The 25,859-nt window shown below is 52.2% G+C and overlaps 1 protein-coding gene across 2 annotated transcripts in view; it reads left to right on the forward strand.

Moving 5' to 3' along the window:
* Positions 1-25,859, forward strand: part of TUT4 (terminal uridylyl transferase 4) — a 1,269,543-nt gene that overhangs the window by 915,464 nt on the left and 328,220 nt on the right. For both annotated transcript variants that reach the window (XM_085602613.1, XM_085602614.1), the window contains exon 23: positions 19,026-19,203. In XM_085602613.1, coding sequence (XP_085458739.1) covers positions 19,026-19,203 — 178 coding nt within the window. The remainder of the gene's footprint in view (positions 1-19,025; positions 19,204-25,859) is intronic.

Consider the following 25,859-nt stretch of genomic DNA (forward strand, 5'->3'; position numbering starts at 1 on the left):
CCTGTGGAAGCCATACTCTGAACACTGTATGCCTGCCGGCTGGGGAGCTGATGAGGTGGTGGTGAGGAGAGCGCGAGGGGCCGGCCGGGTTGCCTACCGGGCCGCTGCCCGAACGCAGTGAGACCGTCATTGGTACATGATTGACGCAGACCCGAGACCTGAGTACGCCGAGAGCTGGCCTGGACTTACCTACTTGGAGGTGAGCTTCGAGGGGCGTGGGCGGCGAGAGGGGCCGCTTGGTGGTGTGATCACTCGGCCTGTACGATCCTTGCGCTTGGTGAGGCCTGTGGCCTGCGGTGTGCCTGCTGTCTCCCGCCGTCGCTGTCGGTGGGTGGCAGCCCCTCGGAGGAGCCATGGGGAAGTCGGACACCAAACAGAGGAAGCTCCACTTTGAGAAGCAGACTTTGCGCGGCGCCGATGCGGTGCCGGCGTCGCAGACTGTGGTCCCCGAAACGCAGTTAGACCAAACACCGGATGATGATGTCAAAAGCATGTTCCGCGACCTTAAGGGCTGCCTCAAAGAAATTGACGGCAAACTCGACTCCATGGCCCAGCGGCTTGATGGCATATCGCACAGGGTCGACCAGCATGAGGAGCGTATCACGGCGGTGGAAGCGCGAATTGCCGACTGCGAAGAAAGCCATGGAGACACCCAGGAGAAGTTACTTCGCAAGGACAGGATCCTGGAGGTGATACGAGGGCGCAACGAGGATTTGGAAGCTCGCTCCCGCAGGAATAACGTAAGAATTATTGGTGTTGCGGAATCCACCAACATTGGAAATATGGAACAATTCGTTGAAGGTATGTTCCGCGAACTGTTTGCGGAGGACCTGTCGGCCATGTTCTTGGTCGAACGTGCACATCGCACGCTAGGGCCGCGACCTGTGCCGGGAGCTCCGCCACGACCGATCCTGGCCCGTGTTCTAAACTACCGCGACAGGGATACTATCCTGAGGTTGGCGCGTGAAAAGGGTGAGCTAACTTTCCAAAATATGGCCATCTCCCTATTTCCGGATTTTACACAAGCTGTGCAGGCCGCGAGGCGAGAATTCATACCGGCTAAAAAAATCTTCCAGAAGGTGGGAATTAAGTATGCAATGCTATACCCGGCCAAGTTGCGGATCCACAGTAAAGGGAAGCCAATGGTATTTACAGCGGCGGCGGACGCGCTCCAATTTGCTAGACAGGCGGAACGATCGCAGCGAGAGCGGCGAGATACTCCTCTGATGGGCCAGTTAAGTGACATTGAATAGCACAACACTACAACACGCTGAGACGTGCTGGGACGCCGGACACCGTGACTGTCGGGTGCACGACCTGTACCCACCTGTGGGGGTCCCCGGGGCCTGCAGAGGGTGATGGATCTGTCCCGGAACTGTGGGAGAGGTCTGATCTCGCATGGTTAACATTGCCGATACCCTGCGGAGCACTGTAGGGGGAGGAATGCAGGGCCTCCCTAGCTGTGAGTTGAGGCACTGCGTTAGTAACGGGCAGAACTGTCCGGCCACCCGGTCGTCTTCAGACTGGGGAGTGAGCCGGTGACCCCACGCCCCTGTGGGATGATTCCCGAGATACTATTGCAGGACAGTTACAGTTGGATGGGGTGGCGGGGGGGGACGGTATCTCAACCTGATTGGGGGGTTGGAGTGGCTGAAGGGGGGTTGGGGTTCTTGTTGGTTGGTTCTATTACATTGTACTTTATGTCTACACCACTGAATGATGATGCAGTCTTGCCACATGCCGACTTACTATGGTTGCTGATCCAAGGGAATGCGGCGAGGGGTAACCACGGGTGGGCCCTCCTACGGGGACCGTCGGTGACCGCGCCACTACATAGGACACACGCATACAAGCCACCCTGACCGCACTGCGCTGCCTTACATGGAATATCCGTGGACTTAACGATCACCGGAAGATACGCTTGACCCATGCACATCTGTCACGACACCAAATCGACATAGGTTTCCTACAGGAAACACATTTGACTCGCAACGCCGGGGACAAGCTTAGAAGTGCTCGGTGGGGCGAGATTCACACCTCTGGTTGCTCCAATTACTCCCGGGGAGTGGCGATTCTTATCCGTAAAGGCCTTCCCTGGCAAACAGTTAAGGTGCACGCTGATTCTGAGGGGCGATACATCATACTGCTAGGGCAGCTATTTCATATGCCGATCGCATTAGTTAATACATATGGCCCCAACTCGGATGACCCTGGATTTTTCCGGCATGTCTGGCACCTGACACAATCACTGGGCGTAGGGGCATGCATGTGGGGAGGAGATTTCAATGCCGTACTTTCGCTGGAGCTAGATAGGGAGGGGGCCGCTCGCACGCATCACCCGCTAGCTGCTGGTCTCCTCCGTGGCCTAATGGCAGACTACACTCTACTAGACTCGTGGCGCGTATTGCATCCCGCGGTTAGGGAAGGCACCTGCTTCACCCCGCACAGAGGAGCCTGGTCCCGCTTGGACTTTTGGCTCTTGACCCCACAGGTGCATGCCTGGGTGTCTGCAGTCACTCACAAGGCGCGCACCCTCTCAGATCACTCCCCGGTTGAACTAACTCTAAATATCCCCAAGCCATACATTACACCCTTCACGTGGCGGTTGCCGGCACATGCCCTGTCGGATCAGGTGTTTCGGGAGGATATCCATCAACACATACTAGATTACTTTGAGCTTAATGAGGGCTCCGTGGCATTGTTGGGCACTTTGTGGGACGCATTTAAGGTGGTGATCAGGGGCCACTGCATTGCGGGTCAGGCCAAAGTCCTTAAGACTATAAGGGGTACGCTAGGTAAATTGGAGGATCGCCTGCATTCTCTAGAGGTGCAGTACTGTTCGGACCCCTCGGCTGCCACCTCGGCTGCAACTCGCACCACGCTTACTGAATATCAGGCGGAGGCTGATAGGGAGATTAAGTTCCTGACTAAGCATGCTGTGGCCCGCAGATATGGGGAGGGGGATCGCCCGGGTAGGACGCTCGCCCTCCTCCTGCGCTCACAACGACCCTCTCCCTTCGTGTCCTCAGTGATGACGCAGGGAGGTGATAGCGTATATACCCCCCCGGAAATACTGGATACATTTCGGACCTTTTACAGGGACCTGTACAGGGCACGGGCGGCCCACTCGCCGGCGGAGCTTTCTGAATATTTTGATACGGGACAGCTTATATGGTTCAATGCGCACCAACAAGGTTACTTCGATCGGCCCTTTGCAGCGGACGATGTACGGGAGGCAATAGGGTCGTTAGCGGCCGGCAAGGCGCCGGGACCGGACGGCCTTCCGGCGCAGTTTTACAAGGAATACGCAGATCTCCTGGCCCCCCGACTGTTGGCAGTGTATTCTGAGGCAGTCGAGTCGGGCATACTTCCAGAATCAATGAGAGAGGCTGTCATCATTACCCTCCTGAAACCGGACAAAGATGTCCAACAATGCGACTCCTATAGGCCACTCTCTTTAATTAACACTGACGCGAAGATCTTTGCAAAAATGCTTGCAACTCGGCTACAGCCGGTGTTGCCCCTCATGATCCGCCCGGATCAGTCGGGCTTTGCGCCGGGCCGCTCGACGTCCCACAACCTCCGCACCCTCTTCGGGGTACTGCACTATTTGGCCCCACATGTTAAGGCTGCGGCGGTACTGTTGGACGCCACCAAAGCGTTCGACTCCCTGGAGTGGGGGTTCCTGTTCCCTCTGCTGCAGCGCATGGGTGTGAGTGAGGCCTTTATCAGATACATTAGACTGCTATATACCGGCATCACTGCCAGGGTGAGAGTGAACGGGCTCGTCTCTGCGCCATTTGCCATTCGGAGGGGTACGAGACAGGGCTGCCCCCTGTCGCCTCTGCTCTTTGCTATCGCCACAGAACCTTTGGCTGCTCGCATCGGGCAGCATCATGCGGCCAGGGGCATTGGTTTCTCGTCACGGGCGTTGACCATATCACTGTATGCTGATGATATTACGCTATATGTTTCTGATCCTCAGGTGAACCTCTCCCCTCTGACGGGAGAACTGATGGAATATGGTCGGTTGTCGGGAGTGAATATCAATTGGGAGAAATCGGTCATTATGCCCCTGACGGCCGGGACTCCCCGCTTTACCCCGGACTGCCCGCTGAAATGGGCGGACGGCCCGGTGCGGTACCTGGGGATTTGGATAAGCACGGACAAGCAGCAGATATGGACGGAGAATTATGGGCGGGTAATGGGCTGGGTGGAAGAGAGGGTCGGCCGCTGGAAGCACTTGCCCCTTTCTCTGGCTGGCAGAATTGCTGTGGCTAAAATGGTGATCCTGCCTAAACTCCTATACTTGTTCGTGAATGTCCCACTGCCCCTGACTGCACATTTTTTGCGACAGATACGCTCGCAGATGGTGGAGCTGGCCTGGGGGGGTAAACAACCGAGGGTGGCATGGGAGACTCTTACACTCCCACAGCGACAGGGAGGCCTGGCCGCACCGGACTTCCCCTAATATGCCTACTGTGCACAGGCACAGTTCCTACACTACTGGGCACACCCCACACCGTTTCAACCGCACGTGGCGGTAGAGACTGATAGAGCGGCCCCGCTGCCTCTGACTGTGGCACTCTACGCGCCACACACCCGGAGATGCACGGACGTCGACCCGGTGCACGCACTCAGGTGGGCCTGGGATGGGCTGCGACGGAGGGCTGGACTGGACCTTCTTATACCCGATCTGTGCCTCTGCGCGGGAACCCGATGTGGCCACCGCTGCGAAATATGCGGACCGGGGAGCGAGCTGCGGAGCTGGGCCTCCGCACGGGGGGCGATTTGTTTCCAGGGGACACCTTCCTCACGCCGGAGCAGATGTGTGGCGCGGAAGCCCCGACGATACTGGACACGCTTCTTTATTATCAGCTCCGCCACTCGTGCCGGAGGTTGTTCCCCACGTTCCCGGCGCCGCCGCCGGATCTACTTGCCCTGGAAAATGTGCTATCTGTGGAGTCCGGGCGCAAACTTGTATCCAGATTATATGTGCGAATGCAAGCGAACCACCCCGTGGCTCTTCCGGCGGCGCGGGGCTTGTGGGCGGCAGAACTGGGTGCGGATATTTCTGATGTGCATTGGGACTTGTGTTGTAGGACTCTCGAGATTTTATCCCCCAACTACAGGCTACGCCTGATCCACTTCAAATATATACACATGATGTACCGCACCCCTAGCCGGTTGCACCGCATGGGCTTAAGAGACACAGATGATTGCTGGCGCTGTTACACTCATGGAGCCACCTTTCTGCATATGGCATGGGACTGTCCCACATTGGCGTCCTTCTGGATAAGGGTGGTGGAGATTATATGCGAAATCACTGGCCTACAGATCCCATGCACACCACAGGTTGCGCTGCTGGGAATTCTACACATGGTCGAGCCCAAGAACCGTAAGCTGCCAGCGATGCTATTGTTACTGGCCAAAAGACAAGTTGCCATGCATTGGGGAGTTGTTACGTCACCTAGCATTCGGGAATGGGTTAAAAGCGCGGTCTATTGCCAGACACAGCTCGCCCTGTACTGGGAGCTTATGCCGATGCGATCAAGGCCTAAGGACATATGGGGGCCCTTCACACACTGGTTGGAGCACGCTCTGATACAGGCGCTGTAGCTCGATGCTATCCCCTAAAGCGGAAAGGAGATGGCGCTGATTGCACTTGTCAGGGGGGCATATTGGTAGACGTGGGGGTTGGGGGTGGCGCGTGCGGGTGGGGGGAGAAGATGGACTGCTGGGTAACGAGCAGATTGTCCTGTGACACTGAGTTGGTATCCTCGCAACCCCATATTTGGTGATATGTTTGGTGGGGAGACGTATCGGCATTGTTTGTCGTATGTACACGAAAATGAGTGGTATTGTGTTAAGTTTGTTCTTGAAAAATGCAAATAAAAAGAATTAAAAAAAAAAAAAGCTGCCTTACCGTGCTCCGTTGTGTCCCTCATCTTTTCGCTAAAGAAGAATTTTCGTTTATGTATGTGTATATGTGTATATGTGTATATGTATATGTGTGTATGTGTATATGTGTATGTATGTGTATATGTATGTGCGTATGTGTTTGTATGTATGTGTATGTATATATGTATGTGTATATATGTATGTATATATATTTTCTGGCAAAAGCCTTAAAGGTATTCACAAAATGACTCAAAGGAGTAGGGAACAACAACTCTGTAGTGATAGAGCTGTTTGATTTGGCTTGAAGACAAATCGCGATTTTCATTCAGCCTGGTAGTATTTTGTTATCACCCAGGAAACTTTCTCCTATGGCTTTAACTGTCAGTAAAATCTTTGTCTAGGGATAAAGAATTTTATTCTGGCACACATTCTGGTAGCGAGTAAATATTTTTGGGGAGATCATGAAGAAACATCCACAAAAACATTTTAATTTTAGGGTCACTGTCTTCTGTGGATGCCACCCTACCTTCCAAGGCAGTCTTATGGCTCTCTACCATGAGGGGATTATGGATTTCTTTATCAAAAGTCTATGGAAGGTGAGATTCAACATTATTCACCACCACGGGCATTGGAGTCCATTCAAAGGACCTAGAATGCAGGGTGTGTTCCGGTATAAACATGTTTCCATAGGATCAATGTAGGAAAGTGCTGGCTGTGAATTCCTCCTCCAACACCTCCTGCTGAACAGAGGTAGGAGCTCTTGACTCCATGTGTAAAATCTCTTGTGTTCTTACAAACTCCATAATAGCATCATCAACAAGCATTGGCATAGCCAATAGGTCTCGCTTTTGGGACCTTATAAGTATTAAGTTATGCAGCACAATATCCATAGTGCAACAACATTAACTGTTGCATGGTTAAACACTTATAAGGTCCCAAAGGCGAGACCTATTGGCTATGGCAATGCTGGTTACTTTATGGATGAGAGATGTGTATAATGTCAGTGCCTAATTTAATGTGTTGGGGGAGAGCTGTGTGTCACCATGAGGGACAAAAAAATAAATTGTAGCAAAAAACAATCCAAGTGTTCGGACCTTAAGTAGATGCTTAAACTAATAATAACAGGGATACAAGAGTCAAATGAAACTGATGAAGAGGGAGGGGGAGAAGGGAGGGGGTAGTGCGAGCAGAGGAGTAAGACAAACAAAAAATGAAGCTGACGGGAAGGGAGGGGGTAGTGCAAACAGAGGAGCCTGATTACAGCAATAGAAGACACAAATGAAGCTGACCAGGAGAGAGGGGGAGAAGGGAGGGGGTAGTGCAAGCAGAGGAGCCTGATTACAGCAATAGAAGACAATCTGTCAAGGTTGCCGAGCTCGTAAATTAGGCGTTGAAGTAGGTTTGAGTTTCTATTTTGGCATTGTCCTCTCGTGGTGTGAATTAAACAAACAAATAACTGTGCAAACACATAAGTGAGGAAATGTCAGGAAGCAAGCGGAACTAACATGCCTCGCGCTGGCGCGCGCGATGCATGAAACAGGTGTGACGACAGAGAACAGCGAAGGAACAGCACAGGATGGTAGTTTTAAGAAAATGCATGCTTGCCACGCTCCCTGGGGATAAGTTAATACTGTGTCACAAAAAGCCTCAAAGTAGCTAGAACGGGATTGCTGGCAACGGGATGTGTTTTTACAGAACGAGTTAACTACTCTGGGGAGTTGAGTGGTTTTATTACAGCATAACACAATTATAACAGTAAATCATGGTTGCAAATGTCATTTGTTCCTGGAGTGTATGTATAGCAACATATAAAAATGAAACTGACACGGATGCGGGAAAAAATAAAAGTGAGCGGGAAGTGATCGCAGGGACACGCTCTGTGGTGGGGGAGGGGCAGAGCGAGGCGCTTGGGAGAGGAAAGACAGATGGCGGCCGCGCTCGTAAATGCAGGCTTGAAGCCAGGAAAAGCCTCTGGTAGCACTTTAAAAATCCACTAACTAAATGTCTAGCAGTGCAGCGCATGCGCTGGCTCAGGCGAGACCTAAAAATATCATCTATATTAATATCAGCTAAGAAATTATGAGTAAGCACAACAGGTTGCAGGGGTAACTTCAGCTTTGTTGATAATGTAAAATAATCGTAGATGTGGAAAGCTGGCCTGGGGAAAAAATGCAGTGATTTGTAGGTTAGGCCATAGTGTAATGGTTATGGACACCAGTGGGTGTTGGACAGCGAATGGGCAGAGGCAGATGCAATGTCTACCTACCCTTGTGCCTGTGAAACTCTGGTTATGGTCCTCTGACATTGCACATCCAAAATGTTCAAGAGAGGATTCTGGCTTGCAGAGGGCCAAAACAAAAGGATTAAATTGAAGACATACATTTTACGAGCTGTTCTTCAAGGGAAAAAGATCTGTCCAATGTTGCCAGCGGAGCCTTGGGCAAAACAAGTGTAGTGCTGCAGGGTTTGCTGACCATTGGTCAGCACGGCACCACAGGCAGGGAAAACAGTCTTCTTAAGGAGAAGTAGCCATTCTGGAACAAACATCAAATTACAGATATCATTTTTCCAAGGTACATACAAAGAATATGACACCATCATTACAGCGCAGAGTATCATTAGTCAAAAATTCATTTTTAATTATAAATATATATAAATATATATAACAAAAGGACATTTATCCGAGGCTGCCATCCAGCAGCAAAGAAAGAGGGACAGGAAGATGGTTGCCTGGTAATGATATGGACTACGTGTTGTAATTGTTGATTCCATTTTGCATAGTGCCATGTAGTTTCCCAAACTAAGCCTCATGGGAGGTGTAGACTTTGTTATTGTTTTACATGTGTGCTGTTGAGTTAGCATAAAGAATTCAGATGACCAACCTCACTTCCTTTCCTGGTTTTAATCATTCCACGATGCTAACAAGGAAGCATGAATCAGGAATGTTGGTAACTAAGTAACAATTAATGAACAGTGTAATTCATTGGCTGAATTCACCTGAAATTATCTGATATGGACTCGTTTGGAAATTAATTTAATAGCAAAATTTACTGCTGTCAGGAAGTCATTATACTTCTCCTTAGGTTTGAGGTCTAAGGGGATTGCGCCATTCATGGTACACATGTTGTATCGCACAGTATCCCTAGGTCAACCTCATTCAACTATTGGCTTAGGAACCTTTAGCACATTGTCTTGAGTCATTCTGAAGGATACTACCCCTAGTTGCTAGACTAGACCTGGAAAATGTTGTAGCAAGGCTACTGTGCATCCCCACATATAGGCGCCATCTCTGCATGCTGATTTGATTTCCTTTCTTTTTATGCCTTTCAGTGGATCCGGAGCTCCTCTCTCAACTTTATTGGTCTAGGGACAACTCCAAAACCTTTCCCCAGTGTGCTAGGGAACAATGTTTCCACAGAAAACCACAGAATTCAAGCCATGTCACACAAGGTTTGCCTTTGGTGCTCTAGACAAAATTCGAAGTCGCATAAGAAAGTGAAGCCAGACTGTACCCCTTCCTGCCACTCTGGCTGCAAAGAGAAAGTGTGAGTGTGTCAAGCTGTAAACCACACTTCTTTGAGGTCACCAGCCACAGAACTGGTTTTCCATTTGGCTCTGATGCACCCTGAGTTTCTCAGGCAGTCATCGACCTCACAGCATATCATGGTAATGCTGCAAGTTATCACTGCTGCTTCTGGCTCACCCTTTGGGACCCACAGAATGAGGCAGGGCTCCAGTTGGATTACTGCCAGCCGGTCCGTGCCTGGTCCAATATGCCCTATTGAGAATTTTTTCCAGTCCCTTCTTGACTCTGGTCCAGATTTACTCATGCTCAGGGATCAAAGCCAGTATCCATCTCTCAGTTGCCAGTGGATGACACCTGTGTTGTACCCCAAACTGAAACTGGTTTGAACTTGACTGATGCCACTACAAAATTGCAAAAGGTGAGCTGGTAGTCATGTACCCTGATTCTCACGGTGTGCCTGTACTACTTCACAGCTATTAACAGCAGCTTTATTATCTTTTTGTTTCTGACGCTGAGGCTGTGCCAGAACCGTATGCACCCTAGGAAATGTCTGGTAATGATGATAAGGAGGGTGGCTTGCTACTCTCTCATTACACTCATGATTTCTTATACCTTGTTTTACAGAATGCTACAAGAGGACTTAATGACTCCCCTGAGACAGCTTGACTAGCCACGTGGTCCATCAATGGAATAAAGTGCCTTATTTTAAGTGGTGGTTTGTTGTTTAGAGATCCAGTCTGGCCAGGTGTCCAGGTCTCCTGTGTCCAGTGGATACTGGGCTACCAGTCGCCTGTTGTCGCGGTCACAGGCCAATCCTTCTTGGGTCATAACCTTTCTTCTGAGGGTCCCAACAACTCTCCAACAGCACTCCCGGGTTCAGCGAACTCTGGTGCAACTCTGTGTGTCGGGTCTTGGTCCACAGTGCTGCAAGGTGGAGGGTGTACAGGATTGAAGACTTTGGGCTACCAACTTGCCCATCAGGCTTCTTCAGCTGTTGTCTCCCTGTGCTGGGAACACGAGGACAGTCAGCTGGCCCTTGGAGTTCTCTTGGCTTGACTGGGATCTGTAGACAGCTTCTCCTTGAATAGGACACGGAAGGCACAGTCCCTGTCTTCGCTAGCTACCAGGTGCAGTTCTCGTTGACGCGGGCTCTCTTGCCTGTCTGCTCTTTTGCTAGGGCTGTCCTCCTTCTGTCCTTCTTCCAGGTCGGTTCAAAGCTGAGGTATGGGTTGCCCCTCTTATGCCCAGAAAATGCCCTCAGGCAGGATGCAGTTGGTAGCCAATGGGCTACCATGTTCCTTCCCACCTAGTGACCACTTCCTGTGGAGTGTGGCACCTGGCTATCCCCGCATGCACCATTCTGCCCACTCCGAAGATGGTAAGACCCCTCTCCTGGTGTACAAACCTCCCTAGCCCACCCCGGGTGTGGCTCCCTCAGGGCTGCACGCCTCAGGGGAAAACAGTTTAGCCACTGGTTTCCCCTCTCTGCCTCCCTTGCCAGCCTTTCTACCTCAAACAAAAATTGGGCAGCCATCCTCCCTGGTGCCCCACAACTGCTCCCTCAAAGGCGGTTTCCCCTTTGAAGCCTGCCTTTTGGGGCGAACACCTAAGTGGCATCCTGCAGGAGGGAGGTGACACCTCCTTGGCCTGCAATCCCTCATTGTTCTCCTTCCTGAGAGTCGTTTGCATGTCTCTTCTGGAGGGCAGAAAGCTGTCTCGTGGACCAAGGGCCGTGTCTGCCTGGGAAGGCACAAGAGTTTTAAAGGCAACAAAGTGGCAGCTTTGCTAAAGTTCTAAACTGCAAGAAGATACATTAGTTTTGACTTACGATACAAGTCAGGTTTAATTTAACGAGTTGTTTGATACCTTGGAGTGCCCACCTTGGTCACACTGTTCAGGAGTTAGCCCAGCTGAGGCTGCTCTACCAGTCTGCAGTGGCGGACTGGGGGAATGGCTTTACTTGGGGGACCTCTAGAGTGGCACAATCAGTGCTGCAAGTTCCGGGCTACCCCTCTAACTTACATGCCCTAGATACCAGGGTACTGGTAACTAAGGACTTGCAGGTAAGTTATCCATTTCCTATTTGGTATAGCCAATTCGACATGCATTGTTAGGGTCAGGATACTGGCACTGAGGTCTGGTCAGCAGGCCTCAGTGCACTCTGAGTCAGAAAACCAGCAGCATCAGTCAAAAAACTTGAGGGTGACCATACAATAGGTGCATTTCTTTACACCTGAGGTGGTGCCTGAGACCCAATCCCCTTACAGGCATAGCTGTTGCACGATGTTTTGTTTGTTTTATTAGCCAAGTAATGCCTTGCTGTTGGCATGGTGAAAGTTAAATACTGGCCATTTTAGCCTTTGTATCTGAAAGAGACACGTTTGTGATAGATTCCTTACCTTAGAATATCCCCAAGCGTCAGACTGGATCCGGAAAGTTTTCATCATCAGTACACCTGCGCTTCGGTAGGCGTTGTCGTACGGCTGCGCGTACGTCGCTGGCATCGTAGCCACCGAGATGACGTCGTCAGAGCTACTTAGACACGCCCACGCGCGCTGACATCAGTTCTTTCTTTTTCCGCACAGCAGCGCAGATCCGAGAGAGAGCGGTACCCCTAGTTAAAAGTTTTAACTTGGATTCTGACAACTTGTTTTGTCGTGTACTTGACTCCTGGTGCAATAGGAATGCCCGGGTTTAAGTCCTGTAGGGCCTGCCGTCGAAACATGTCGGTATCGGACCCTCACGATGTGTCTCTTCTACTTTGGGCATGCCCATGACCCCGAGGCGTGCCCCGATTGTCGGGCCATGGCGCCGAAAGCTTTGCGGGAGCGTTCCCAAAAATTGTTGGAGGTCCGACAATTTGTTCTGCACCGATCGAGGTCCCGCTCCCGTGGGAGGTCGAGGGACCGGTCGCGGAGCCATCAGCATCGCTCGTTGGAATCGGGGACAGGTAAGTCTAGGCGCCATAAAAAGTCAAAAAAGCGACGTCGCTCTTCCTCTACCCCTCACCAGTCGCGGGACGCGGTGGAGGGGGCGGGCAGTGACCCCCCTCGCTACTCCGTTGGAGCCTCTGTGGATGCCTGTGGCCTACCCACCCTTTCCGGGCCCCCATGCGACTTCGGACGAGGTGCAGGCCTTCATGTCAGCCTTGCGGCATTTGTTTGCCCCGCTGTGTCCCTCCGGAGCGCCTTCGGGCCCCGCGGATCCGTCGGAAGGGTTTGCCTCCACGCTGCTGCCTCTAGCCTCGGCTACGCCAGCACCATACCCTACGGCGCCGCCGGCTCGGGCCTTGGCTCGGGTCTTGGCTCGGGCCTCGGCTCCGGCCCTGGATTCGGCTTTGGCGCTGGGCGCGGTGCCGCCGCTGATGCTGGATGGTGTCAAACCGGGACTGGTATCTTACCCTCCTTTTCCATTTCTTGGAGGGGAGTTTATCCCATTTCCCAGGGCACCTCTTCCTTACCGGCCTCTTCAGCAACCGGTAGACGAAGGGGAGTATTCTCTTGTGGCCCAATGTGAGGATGAGCCTGAATGGGAAGGCGATGGGGAGGGTCCAGTGGATCTTGATTTCTCTCCACACCCTGGTACTCTGTTCCCTTCTTCCTTGGCCACGGAGGAGGTAGGGACTTTTTCGGTGGTGTTGCTTAGGGCAGCTGAGGCTCTTAACTTCAAGCTCCCTTCTGTGCCAATCTCCTGACTGAGGTCCTGGAGCCGCAGTCCTCTGCGGAGCCGTTACTGCCCTTCAATGAAACGCTTACTGATATCCTGTTGGGCACCTGGGTCAAACCTAACCCAGGAGTTCCGGTAGACAAGGGTGTGGCGCGTCGCCATTGCCCGGCGCCGGGCGAGCCCAGCTTTCTCACACAACACCCCACGCCTGAGAGTCTGGTTGTCCAGGCTTCTGCCTCACCAAGTGTGTTCCCTTCTGCTCCTCCGGACAAGGAATCTAGGAAAGTGGAGCAATTTTGGAAAAAGATTTTCACATATGCCAGCTCTGGGTTGTGGGCGGTGAATACTGCGTGCCTGCTAGGCCGCTATTCCCATTCCGTGTGGGACACTGTGGCACAGGTGCTGCCTCAGTGCCCTGTGGAAGCAGGGGCTGTTCTCTCCCAAGCCATTACCGATGGGAGAGATGCTGCAAAATGTACTATCGTTGTGGGCTTGACACGGCTGATAATCTCGGAAGGGCACTTTTCACAACTGTGGCGCTCCGTCGTTATGCTTTGCTCCGAACTACTGGCTTCTCTGGGGATGTCCAGAATACCCTGTTGGACATGCCCTATGATGGTACACGCCTCTTTGGTGATGAGGCGGATAGCACCCTGGAACACTTCAAGGACTCTCGGGCTATGGCTCAATCTTTGTCTCGCCACCACGCGTACTCCCTCGGGGTCCGCTTTTCGGTTCTTTCGAGGTCAAGGTCGAGCGCCCAGACGCGTTCTTTTCAGACCCGCAAGGAAACGCAGCCACTGTCTCAGCGCAGCCACGGACGTGGGATCCGCCGTGGTGGATCCCGGGGACAACGGGCGGGTCATTTCACCACCTCCCCTGTCGGCGCCGCCTTTAAACCTTCCTAGTCCGGTCTTTCAGGCCCACCTGACGCTAGTGGGTGGCAGGATTCGCCATCACCTTCCCCACTTGCGCTCCATAACCTCGGACAGGTGGGTTCTGCAAACAGTCTGCAGGGGCTACTCCCTCCCCTTCGAATCTACCCCGCCAGCCATGCCACCTCAGTACCACCGCATGTCGGGGGAACACTTGGCACCTCTCCAGCAGGAAGTTACGGCCCTCTTGGCCGCTTGCTCAGGTCTTGTCTGCCCTAGACCCGCAAGACTGGCTGGTAGCATTGGACTTGCAGGATGCTTATTTTCATATCCCCATCCTGCCAGCCCACTGGCGTTACCTACGGTTCACGGTGCGCCACAAGCACTTTCAGTTCACCGTGCTCCCTTTTGGCCTTACCAGCGGCCCTCGGGTGTTCACGAAAGTGATGGCGGTGGTCGCAGCACATCAGCGCAGATCAGGGGTTTCAGTCTTCCTCTATCTCGATGACTGGTGTTGAAGGCGAGCTCGCCCCAGGCAGTCATCTCCCACCTCCAGACTATGGCCGACCTCCTGCATTTGCTGGGGTTTTCCATCAATGGGGCGGTTCTGGATACGGCGCAGTTTCGGGTTTATCCTCCCGAACAGCGAGTCCGGGACATTCAGGCTATGATTCCGATCTTTCGGCCCTGGTCCTGGGTTTCGGTCAGGAAGACCCTGAGGCTGCTGGGCTTCATGGCCTCCTGCATCCTGTTAATCGATCATGCCAGATGGCATATGCGGGCTCTGCATTGGGACCTGAAGTTCCAGTGGACGCAGCATCGGGGGAACCTGTCCGACTATGTCCAGATCTCGGAGGGCACTGCACAGTACTTGCAGTGGTGGCTTCTGAACCAGCGTTTGATCAGCGACAGATCCCTCTACCTTCCCCAACCGAAGCACACAGTAGTGACGGACGCGTCTCTCCTTGGATGGGGCGGCCACATGGGAGAGACGGAGAGCAGAGGCCTCTGTTCTCCGGCGGAGTCCAAGCTCCATATCAACCTTTTGGAGCTCAGGGAGATCCTACTTGCACTCAAAGCATTCCTTCCCTCTGTGAAGAGGAGAGTAGTGCAGGTGTTCACAGACAATACCACCGCCATGCGGTACTGCAACAAACAGTGCGGGGTGGGGTCGTGGACCCTATGTCAGGAGGCTCTACGTCTCTGGATGTGGCTGGAACGTCAAGGCATTTCCTTGGTGGTTCAACACCTGGCGGGCTCTCTGAACGCCAGGGTGGACGAACTCAGCCGAAGGTGCATGTTGGATCACAAATGGCGTCTTGACTCCGAGGTGGTGCAAGGTCTCTTTCAGCAGTGGGGAGAACCTTGGTTAGATCTATTCACCACCGAAGAGAAGACTCAATGTCAGTAGTTCTGCACGTTGGAGTTTCCAATGCGGCACTCGCTAGGTGATGCTTTTCGTCGTGAGTGGAGTTGCGGTCTGTTGTACGCCTTTCCGCCTATACCTCTTCTGCCCAGAGTGCTGAAGAAGATCAGGCATGACCGGGCCCAAGTCATTCTTGTGGCTCCGGACTGGGCTCAAAGAGTTTGGTATCCCCAGCTACTCAGTATGAGCGTGGATCCCCCGATCCGACTGCCTCTTCGGGATGATCTCCTGTCGCAGCAACAGGGGACGGTCCTCCACCCGAACCTGTCCAGCCTCCACCTCCTTGCGTGGAGATTGAGCGGCGACAGCTGATTCCATTTGACTTGCCTCCCGAAGTCTGTAATGTGATTCTGGCAGCCAAACGTCCCTCCACTAAAACGGTATACGCCTGTCGGTGGAAGAAATTTGTGGCATGGTGCACAGCAAAATCTGTTGATCCTCTTGCTGCCCCTGTTTCTGAGGTCCTATTGTTCTTCCTTTCTTTGGCCCAGCAGGGCTCTGCTTTGGGCACTATCAAGGGCTACCTTTCTGCTCTTTCAGCCTTTCTTAGGTTGCCCTCTCTTTTCAAGTGCCCGGTTGTCAATCGATTTCTCAAAGGCATTACTCACCTTCTCCCTCCTGTACCTTTTGTGATGCCTCAATGGGACTTGAACCTGGTTCTCACATATCTGATGTGTGCTCCCTTTTAACCTCTTCATAACTGTCCTTTGCGGTTATTGACTTTGAAAACTGTCTTCCTGGTGGCCATCACCTCCGCTCGGCGGGTGAGTGAGCTCCAGGCTCTTTCCTGCAAACCTCCTTTCCTGGGTATTCATCCGGACAAGGTTGTGCTTCGACCGCGTCCCTCCTTTCTACCTAAAGTAGTCTCTGCCTTTCATCTCGGACAAACTGTAACTCTGCCCACTTTCTTTCCGCCTCTGCACCCTTCAAGAAGAAGAGGAGAGGCTCTACCGTCTGGACCCAAAACGTGCGCTCTCATTCTATCTCAACCGCACACAACAGTTCCGGGTGGATGACCAGCTCTTTGTTGGCTACGTGGGCGCCAAGAAAGGCCGGGCTGTGCACAAGCGCACTATCTCCCGATGGGTTGTCTTGTGCATTAAAGCCTGTGACTCTCTGGCCACCGGTTGGGCTGCGCGCCCATTCTATTAGGGCGACAGCCGCTACTACAGCATTGGGATGCGGTGTCCCCCTGCAAGACAATTGTCAGGCGGCCACTTGGGCCTCGTTGCACACTTTCACTAAGCACTATTGCCTTGACAGTCAGGTCGGGAGAGACAGCTTCTTTGGCCGTTCAGTTCTCTGTGACTTACTGGTGTAATCTCACTTTGCAGACCCACCACCGAGCTTGGTATTGCTTGGGTATGTATTCGAAAGTAAGGAATCTATCACTAACATGTCTCTTTCAGATGCACAAGTTACTTGTGTAATGATATATCTGTAAGAGACATTAGTTAGTGATATATTGCTTACCGCCCCTCCATCCTCCCCGTTCTAGGGTTCAGGTCATCCCTTTCAGGGCCCTAGTTCTATTGCACCAGTAGTCGGTCTCTGGCATGGCTCTGCGCTTATGGTGTGGAATAGTTGTGTACAGAACTGACGTCGGCGCACGTGGGAGCGTTTAAGTAGCTCTAACAACGTCATCTCGGCGGCTACGATGCCAGCGACGTACGCTGAGCCATACGACGACGCCTACCGACGCGCAGGGGTACTGCTGACGAAAACTTTCCGGATCCAGTCTGACGCCTGGGAATGTTCTAAGGTAAGGAATCTATTACTAACTAATGTCTCTTACAGATATATCGTTACACAAGTAAGTAATTTGTGCACATATGCTGGACCACCCATCCTTGTTTAAATCGCCGGCTGTGATCTGTTTTATTAAATTCTTAACATGTTTCCTTCTAAACAATTTGTAATGCTTCAGTGATACATTAACTTGGTCTCGACATTCTTCATAAGTCCAAGTTTCAAGCGGCTGCATAGCTACTTGCTGTGTCTCCTGATCATTGACTTTGTCTTCATTGCAATTACATCAGCTTGTTGCATGAGTGATCCTGAGAAAGTCATCACTACCTTCCAGATTGGACAATCAGTTACTTTACTTGCGTTGTTTGCTCCCCCTCACAAGAAGAGAGAAGCTCCTTTGGTTGGACCCTAAATGAGCTTTAAGCTTTTATATTGATTTGTACGAAAGACAATTGGGTAGACAATCAACTTTTTGTGAGCTCATTCTCCCAAGACAAAGGCTGCTTCCACTGTTTTTGTGCAAGGAGGGCCTTCCCTGGATATCTGCAAGACTGCAACGTGAGCATTTGTGCATACGTTCACAAAGTCCTACTGCATTGACAGCTAGGTCCAGCGGGAAGGACACTTCACCCGCTCCGTTCTGCAATAGTTCCTCGGAGCCCACTTCAAAGAACCCTCACCTTGGGGAGGTACTGCTTTGGTCTCTATTCCAGATCTGCAGTTAAAAGTATCCATTAGAAGAACAAGTTACTTACCTTCAATAATGCTCTTTCTGATGGATACTCTCAGATTTCTCAATGCCCTCCCACGTCCCCATTCTGTGGGGGGTCATCCTTTTAACCCCATGTTTAGTACACAGCACACTTTTTCCAAACATTGTTCACACTCCGAGTCTGGGTTTATGAAAAGGCGTAAGACAAGAAAACGATTTCAGAGGGCAGGGGTAGAGCTTATATATGGTGCTCTGCTCCATCCCTTCTGATGTTATATGGAATCGGCGTAGAGCCACACAATGCCACCTACCAGCGTGTTGGAGCACTGCTTTAAAAATTCTCTGAATACAGTCTGCCATATTGGAGATTTTCTAAGGTGGGAAAGCTGTGATTAGAGGATCCACCAGAAAGTGCATTACTGAAGGTACGTAACTTGTTCATCACATCTTGTACGAGTGCACAGGACAGTTTTAGAATCAGTGTTTAGTGTTATGGTCTCCTTGAGTTTTTTCAACTACGTATATTGATTAAAGTTTATTTTTTAATCCACAGTTCTAATATAGAGGCCAGTGCCAGAATTATGGCAGAACTACACATGGTGAAATTAGAGTTTTCGTGCAGAGGACTTGCCCTTCTGCCAAATGTCTTTATTATTTCTCACCTAGTACCATGCTGTGCTTTGGGACTTCATAGTATAGGGCTCAAGTTAATTTGGGCTGTTTTCTCAAGTCTGCTTGCATCAGTGTGTCGCAACTTGGATGTGTAGTTTGCGGAAGGTAAAACAAAAGACAGTGGTATTTCAAGTTGGTGCTTTTCAGACATTTAAAAGACTTGCATGGTTAATGGCACCAATATCTAAATAGTCTATCTTACGGTTCAGCCAGATAAAAGGTAGGTGGTCTGGAGGGTTGGATTGGCAACTGCAGTTATCAACACAAAGCAATAAGCTTTGGTCCCTGTTAACATCCTGTCAGATGAATCAGTTTGGAAAGCGTGATCTATGCACCACTCAGAATCGATCATTTATTGCTTTAAATGGTATCCAGGATCAGTTTGATACAGCTGTAGGACGTTTATCAGATTATTAAGTGTTATATAGATTTAAGACTTGGCAACTTTGTAAGTAATTTTATCCTCCTTTGTTCTTGATCTTTTTCAATTGCATACAGAAGAAACGTGTGCCTTCTCATGGAAGGAATACAGAAACAGTGGGTGAACTTTGGCTGGGCCTCTTGCGATTCTACACTGAAGAATTTGACTTTAAGGAATACGTGATCAGCATTCGACAAAAAAAGCTGTTAACAACATTTGAGAAACAATGGACTTCTAAATGTATTGCAATAGAAGGTATTTATTTACATGATTTTTCTAGTTTGTACCTGTTTTGTAATCCGAAGATAGAGGAGCTCTGCTAAATCTGTGGGTCACCTCCTCCTTACTATTATGGCAGGCCTACATTTCTGCCCATGACAGGAAAACATAACTGACCTGACATGCAGGATCTTCTCCCCTCGCATTGGAGACAATAATTTTGTTTGTCATTGACTGCCTTTCCAGCATGCATTGGCTGTGAAAGTGCCTCAGTCATCAGCAAGAGCACTTTTAGGGAAAATGTCTAACCGGTGTGACAGAACACTCAAGATACAATGGGCAGAGTTGGGACTTTGCTTCCCAAGTGCACTGGTGGATGCCTGCCCAACAGTAAATGAGTCTGATAGTCTAGTGTATATCCATTAAACCTTTGTTGTTTCATTAAGAAATTCTTCACATTTCATAATGTAGCATTTGTCCTTGTGTTTTGTCCATGTCACTTTTTTCCTACCTAACCACGACTCATCAAATAGCTTTGCTATTCGCATCTGATAGAGACTTCCAGCTGCAGATTCCTTACCTTTGAATTCCCCTAGCATCATGCTGGATCTGGAAACTTTTGCGTGAGCAGTACCCTTTGCTTGTGCCGTCAGGCATCCTTTTTTGGCTCTGTGTGATGTTGGCGGTGTCGTTTGTGTCGGTTATGACATCACAGTCTCCTATATAGGCGCGACCAAGGCGTACGGACACCAGCTCTTTTCTTTCTGCGCATGTTAAGCACAGGTCTGGGAACAGCTACCAGTCTGCCCCTTTTTCAGTTTTGTTCGCCTTTTGGCTATCAAAACTTTTTGGGTGTGTTGAGGGATGTCTTCTAGGAAGACAGGGTTTGAACCGTATGGTGCCTGTCTCCGCGCCATGTCAGTAACCGACCCCTACCTCATATGTCTTTGGTGTCTTGAGTGCGACCATGACTCGAAGTCGTGCTCAAACTGTTGGGCCGTAACATCGAAGGGGTTGCGGGAGCGTGCTACGAAGCTCCCTGTGGGCCAGCAGTCGACACCGGCTATCAAGACTCCGAGGAGATCCTGATTGAAGATGAGGAGGTTGCTGGACCGCTCCCAGAGCCCCAAGTCCTCTTCCTCCCACTCGAGGTCTTCGGGACACTCCGGGAAGAGGTACAAGAAAGCGGACTTCATCTTAGCCTGGACTATTGTCTGTCGATGAGCAAGGTAAGTAACAACGGCGCTCTAGGCATAGTTCTGCAGAGCCGAAGCCAGGGTCAACTCCGTGCCTCCCTCCCCACATCCCCAGATACTGGCATGCTCTCTCCACCACCTGTGGCTACAGAGGAGGGGACTTCTTATGCCATGGTGGTAAGGAGGGCAGCTGAGGTCCTTGGACTGGAGTTTCCCTCCGTGCAAGTCAGGACTAATCATCTGATAGAGACTACTAGCCACAGATTCCTTAACATAGAATTATCCCCAGGTGTGAGATTGGATCCGGAAAATCTTTGCCACAGCACCTCTGCGCGCCGGGGGCGGTACCACGTGACCCCGCCCTGATGTCGTCCGTGGACGTGACGTCAGCGAGGTCACATAAGTCCCACCCCGGCGCGCTGACGTCAGTTTCCTTCTTTTCCGCATGCAACGCGGTCCGGAGTGTGCTCCTTGGCCTGTTTTCAGGCCTCTTAGCGCCTTGAGTTGGCAACAGTGTTCCATGCCTTCGGCCTTCAAGAAATGCACTTCGTGTGCACGCCAGATGTCGGCGACGGACCCTCACCCTATTTGCATGTGGTGCTTGGGCGAGCACCATGACTCTACGGACTGCGAGGCTTGCCAGCATCTCAAACTGAAGTCCCGGCGGGACCGCCGGATGAAGTTGCTGTCGGCTTGCTTGTCCAGATCGGTGTCGTCCTTCGCCCGCAGGTAAGTCTTGCAGTTTGCTGCCGAGGCCTTGTCCTCCTTCGGCAGAGGGCACCGGTCCCTCCCGGGATGTGCACCCTCGTCTGTCGCCACCCTATCCGCTGCTTCCCGGCGTTGGGGCGACGAGGGCCCAGATGCAAGCTTACGCTACTGCTCTGCAGGTTTCCTTGAGCCCTCGCCCTCCTCCTCTTCCTGTAATGTCCGTAGATTCCTCGCCGTGCGCGGGGCCTTCTGCGGACTTGCCGGCGGCTTCGCCCCGGGCGCCAACGCGTTTGGCTTCAGGTGTTGGAGGTGTGGTGCCGTCGAGGTGTGGCCCTTCGGGTTTCCCCTGCTCGGCCCATGGCGTCCCGGCCTCGCCGCAATGCCCCGCGGGGTTCCCTGCGGTGTCGCAGGAGGTCGCCGGGACTCGGGACTTGCCCTCCAGTCCCCCTCGGTCCTCTGGGCAGGCGGCTGTCTTCCCGGAGGCTGAGCCGACACCTCTCCGACATCAATGGCTTTCCTCCCCGGCACGGGCGGAGGCCGGGACTCGTGACGCTTCCCCGGGTCCCGCTCGGTCCTCGGTGCAGGCAGCTGCCTCATCGGGGTCCGAGCCGGCGCCTTTTCGGTGCCGTTCATTGGCCGCTTCGGCTCCGACCTCACCCCCCTCTCCGCGGCGGCACAAAGTGGTAGAGGTTGACCTGGCACCATTGGTGGACACTTCGGCGACTTTTGAGGACTCCTTGGTGCCTGTGGTGGACTCCCCGGCGCCGTCCCGACATCGGATCGTCTACTTTTCTCCGGATGTCCCTTCCTCTCTGGAGGGTTGTCGTCTCCTCGTCTCCTCTTCACCGGCGACTGAACGTGGCATCGTAGCCTTTTCTCTGGCGGATTCCAGGGCGGGTTCTACGCCGTCCCCGCGTCCACAGCCCCCGGACCCACTCTTCCGTTCTCTGCAGTTGTCTGCCCCGCAGGCTTCTCCGCCCTCTCCAGAGACCCCTCAGGTCCCCCACTCGTCCGTGGGTTTCCCATCCCTCAGGGGCTGGTCTTTTCTCCCTCCAGCAGGGCATGGGGACAGGTATCTCAGTTTGCAGCCTTTGCCCACGGAGGAGTTGCTTTCCCCCCCACATCGCCCTACGGAGGCGAGTGTGGCCTTTGTCCGGGCCATTTCCACGGCCACTGGCATTCTGCAGATGGGCAATCCGGTTGCCCCACTGCCTTCGGACCACTTGTTAGAGGTGCTCCACTAGGGCTCTGGTGGAGGGGAGCCGCTTCTCCCTTTTGAACCGTCGCTCCATAACACACTTCTGGGGGCTTGGGGGTGCCCTGCCACGGGGGATCAGGTGCCTCAACCGCTCCTCCACCGTCCTGCTCCGCATGATCCGCTTTGTCTTTTTTCCCACCCCTAGGCCCAGGGCCCTGTCCTGCGGGCTGCTTTTCCTTCCTTGCCTTCCGTGCTGCTTCCGCTGTCACAAGAAGCTCGGTGGCTGGACTCCTGGGGGCATAACTTTTTTGCCTCCACTAGCACTGCTCTGCGTGCCCTCAACACTCTTTGTGTGTTGGCTAGGGCTACTTCCGAGCTGTGGGATTCCGTGGAATCCCTTCTGTCTCGAGCCTCCCAAGAGGCTGCCCGCACGGATCTGCGGCACCATGTGCGGGATGGTCAGGAGTTAGCTACTTTCATTCTCCGTTCGGCCTTGGACGTCTGATTCCCTTGGCCGTGCTATGGCGAGTTCTGTGGCCCTTCGCCATCATGCTTGGCGATGGGATGGTGTCCTTCCAGAGAATGTTTGGGTGAGTCTTGTAGATTTACCCTTTGATGGATCTTTGTTATTTCATAACCCACGCGGACTCGGCTATTCAGAGACTCCTTGTGGGGCTCCGTTCCCCTCCTCCTCCTCCTCCTCCGTAACTCGGCTCTCCGATGCCTTATGGGAGGCGTTATTTCTCCTTTCTCCTTGGGGCATTCGGTTTTAGTTGGCCCGTTGTGTGCTGTGTACAGATTTGAGTGCCTTCGGGGTCTTTCAGTCGGCCCTTTATTCTTTTGACTGCTGATTCAGCCCTTCAGCTTGTGGTGTGTGTTTTTTGCTGTTATGTGCAACCGTATAGGTCCTCAGGTTGGGCACTTTGTGTCTTTTTTGGCTGGTTAGTAAGCCGTCGGTGGTGTTTTCCACTGGTCTTTTCGGTTCTTGACCTCTGCTGCGGGTTTCCCTAAGAGGTATTTACCCGTTCTTGTTCAGGGATGATTCATACCCTAGGTGGGGTATTTGTTGGCTATTGTATAGCCATGGTTTAAGCTGGGCGGGCGTGGATACCTTTTCAGGTTCCTCGCGTTTTCCTGGCGTCCCCGTATACCGCTTGGTACAGTCTCTATCTCCTTGATGTTTCTATCTTCTTCGCCTCTGGGTCATCGGCCCGACCTTTGTCATGCTGATTGCAGCATCATGTCTTGGTTTTTCCACCTTGTTCCCCGCCGCTGGGACCTGTCTGTCTTCGTCTTGCGCTCTCCTTGTTCTGAGCCACTGCTTCTTGGTGTTTGCCGGCTGTTGCTGCGTGTGCATGTTAGTTTTGGTCCCCCTCCGTGGAACTCGCCATGTCACCATGTGCTCCTGTCCCTTGGTTGTTTGAGCTTTGCGCGTCTGTGTTCTCTTTGTCACGTCTGCGCTTCTCGACTGTGGTCCCGTTCCGGCCTTGCTCCCTACTTCGGGATAGACACCCATTCAGCTGTGCCCTTCGCTGTGTGTGTGTGCGCTCTGCCTCCGTTCCACCTCTTCTCCTTGCATTTGTGGGTGGTTCTTCCTTCGGTACTAGCTTGATGCTGTCTGCCCCTCCGAGTTTTCTGGCGGACGCCCTTTGGTCCTCGGGTAGGCTTGTGGTATCCTGGCCTTCCCTTCTCCTTGTTCTGGCTTACTTCTGCTTGTTGGGGGCTGGGCCTTCCTTCGTGTCCCCATGCCACATCCCCTGTTGGCGCCTTGTGTTCTTCCAAGCTGGTGAGGTTCTCTCGCAGACCCTCCTCCCCTCTGGGTATGGCTAGGATGTCTATTCTACGTTAAGGAATCTGCGGCTAGTAGTCTCTATCAGATGTACAAGTTACTTACCTTCGGTAATGATGTATCTGGTAGAGACGATTCGAGCCGCAGATTCCTTCAGGACCCGCCCTTCCTCCCCGTTCTGCGAGGACCCTTCAGCTGGTCTTCTGCACTCGCCTCCCTCTGGGTGGCATTTGTCTCCTGCAGGTGCCCTCTTTCTCTTCCTCCCTGGCCGGATGCTTCGTTCTGTTTGTTTTTTCCACTCCCTCTTTTGTGGTCATTGTACGGTAGGTTCATGTGTACTTCTGCATCCCTACACCCTGGTTATTCCAGTGTGGGGCCTCCTCATAATCTCTCTCTTTTTCATTGCTTGGGGTTTTTTGACTCCTCCGCAGTCCTCTCGGTTGGGGTTACTTGGCTGTGCCTCTGCCCTTAGCTGCTTACAGGGGATACGGCACTCCTTGATGGTGTTGTTCTGGGGTGCTTTGTCGTTACTCCTCTGTTCCAGCCTTGTTGCCCTTCACTGTTTTAGATTGTGGTTACTGACTTTCTGTCGGCTGCCATGTAATTTTTGTCATGTTTTTTTGCCTCCAGGGAGGTTCTCGCCTTCGCTTTGCATGGTTGCTTTTCACAGTCGTGCTCTGCTCTTTCCTTTCCATGATTTTCAGTAATGCAGTGCTTGGCACGGCCCCTCATGGTGCTGTTCGTCACCATTCGCTTCTTCCCTTTTTGTTTCACTGATTTTTTTCGTACACTGTTCCCATACTCTCACAGTTTTGTTGGTGATGGCTCCGCGTTGTGGCGCGGAAAAGTTCTCTGAAGAAAACTGATGTCAGCGCGCTGGGGTGGGACTTATGTGACCTCGCTGACGTCACGTCCGCGGACGACGTCCGGGCGGGGTCACGTGGTACAGCCCCCGGCACGCAGAGGTGCTGTGGCAAAGATTTTCCGGATCCAGTCTCACATCTGGGGATAATTCTACGTTATGGAATCTGCGGCTAGAATAGTCTCTACCAGATACATCGTTACTGAAGGTAAGTAACTTGTACTTCTGACCGAAGTGCTTCAGCCTGGGGCTTCCACCTCTGAACCCCTATTGCCCTTTAATGAGGCACTGTAGGAAAGTGCCCCTTTTTGCATGGTTACCCCACACTTTTTTCCTGATATCTGATGCACTTTGACGGAATGTGCAATGGGTACCTGCCAATCAGGTTCCCAGTGCCTGTATTCTTTCCCAGTACTGTACCTTTGTTTTCACAATTGATGATGATTAGTTGGCAGGGTATGCCCAGACGTGGGTCCCTTGCTCACTTTGCCACTGGATTCAAGATGGCCTGGCTGATGAGGGTTATGAACCCGAAACCGGTCCCAGGATGCTTGTTTCCGGTCTAGGGAAGACATGGCTTGGCAGTTCGGGCTGGACTGTTCCGATGAGGCACAGGGTCAGACTGATTTGCATATGGCCATGTCTGAACTGGGGTGGTGGAGTGAGCTAAAGAATAATGATGGATTAAACCCAGATCAGTTGACTGGGGGTGAGTGTTTGATTTGCTCAAATGCTCCGTCCATCATCCCCTTTGGTATCGCTTTGTTCGCCCTAAGTTGGCAGGGTATGCCCAGACGTGGATCCCTTGCTCACTTTGCCACTGGATTCAAGATAGCCTGGCTGATGAGGGTTTTGAACCCGAAACCGGTCCCAGGATGCTTGTTTCCGGTCCAGGGAAGACATGGCTTGGCAGTTTTTGCTGGACTGTTCCCATGAGGC

The sequence above is a fragment of the Triturus cristatus genome, chromosome 4_2 (assembly GCF_964204655.1).
Source record: "Triturus cristatus chromosome 4_2, aTriCri1.1, whole genome shotgun sequence".
NCBI lineage: Eukaryota > Metazoa > Chordata > Amphibia > Caudata > Salamandridae > Triturus > Triturus cristatus.